Raw genomic sequence first — 923 nt, 5'->3', positions numbered from 1 at the left:
TCAGAGAGACTAAGACTCCACACTGACTACAGATGCATAATTCAATTTTAGTTTCTGGATTCCCATGATCAGATTTAACCTCCCAAACTTTCTACTTACAAAACAGTTAATTCATGCATTTATTTATTCACAAAATATTTGTTGAGGGTGCATTACATATTAGGCATTGAACAAAGGCGTGGATGTACAATAAGAAAATGTGGTCTCTGTTATGACAGACGGATTTATTGGACACTTTGCATGTATCATTTTTTTTATATTTAATTTAATGCTTTTAAACAATATATGAGCTATATGTGTTTATCTTCATTTTACACATTAGCATTAAGGAGTGCAGAGAATTTATAATGTCTGCCCAAGGCCCTGATGATTCTGCGTGGATTATAACAAGTGTGTGACTTCAGAGTTGGTGTCCTTACATGCTAGTCAATACAGTATCTAACGTCTGGTCTCAGCATAGTCCAGCTTCAGTGCAGGCCTATTGAAAGTCTACCCCACGTATCTAGACCATACTCATCAACCTTTCTAAAGGACCTAGAGGGGCTAAAGTCCCCAACTTATTTTCTCTTACCCAATTTTTGTCTAGAGTGCCGTCGGGAGGCACTTGCTTCTGCAGGAGGGGACACTCGTTTCTGGGCCTTCTCTGAGTCACTTGTGTTTAGTAAATCTGTTGTTCCGGACAATTTCTTCAAACTAGATTCATTACTTAACAGTGCCCTGGACATTCCCTTTAATGTGAGAGTCACATATTAAAAGCCAACATACATTTATTTAGTTTCTTAGGGCTTGCAACCTGTTTTTGCATGTAGGAATTTTCTTCAACATTCCCTTGAAAAACCTGGAGTGTCTGAATACCAGAGACAAAGGGAAAGGCCTGATTGAGTAGTGACTCCAGGACTAGAACCCATGTCTTAAGGCTCTTT

The 923-nt window shown here is 38.7% G+C and overlaps 1 protein-coding gene across 1 annotated transcript in view; it reads right to left on the bottom strand.

Annotated features, from left to right (window-relative positions):
* The window catches only part of LOC103583327 (probable histone-lysine N-methyltransferase PRDM7), a gene marked incomplete at its 3' end in the record, with an annotated part of 2073 nt that extends 1348 nt beyond the window's left edge, over positions 1-725 (bottom strand). The window contains exon 1 of the mRNA XM_008564674.1: positions 572-725. Within this exon, the coding sequence (XP_008562896.1) occupies positions 572-725 (154 nt within the window). The remainder of the gene's footprint in view (positions 1-571) is intronic.
* Positions 726-923: the final 198 nt, after the last annotated feature.

The sequence above is a fragment of the Galeopterus variegatus genome, unplaced genomic scaffold, assembly GCF_000696425.1.
Source record: "Galeopterus variegatus unplaced genomic scaffold, G_variegatus-3.0.2 Scaffold21712, whole genome shotgun sequence".
Taxonomy (NCBI): domain Eukaryota; kingdom Metazoa; phylum Chordata; class Mammalia; order Dermoptera; family Cynocephalidae; genus Galeopterus; species Galeopterus variegatus.
This window is presented reverse-complemented; position numbering and strand designations above follow the sequence as displayed.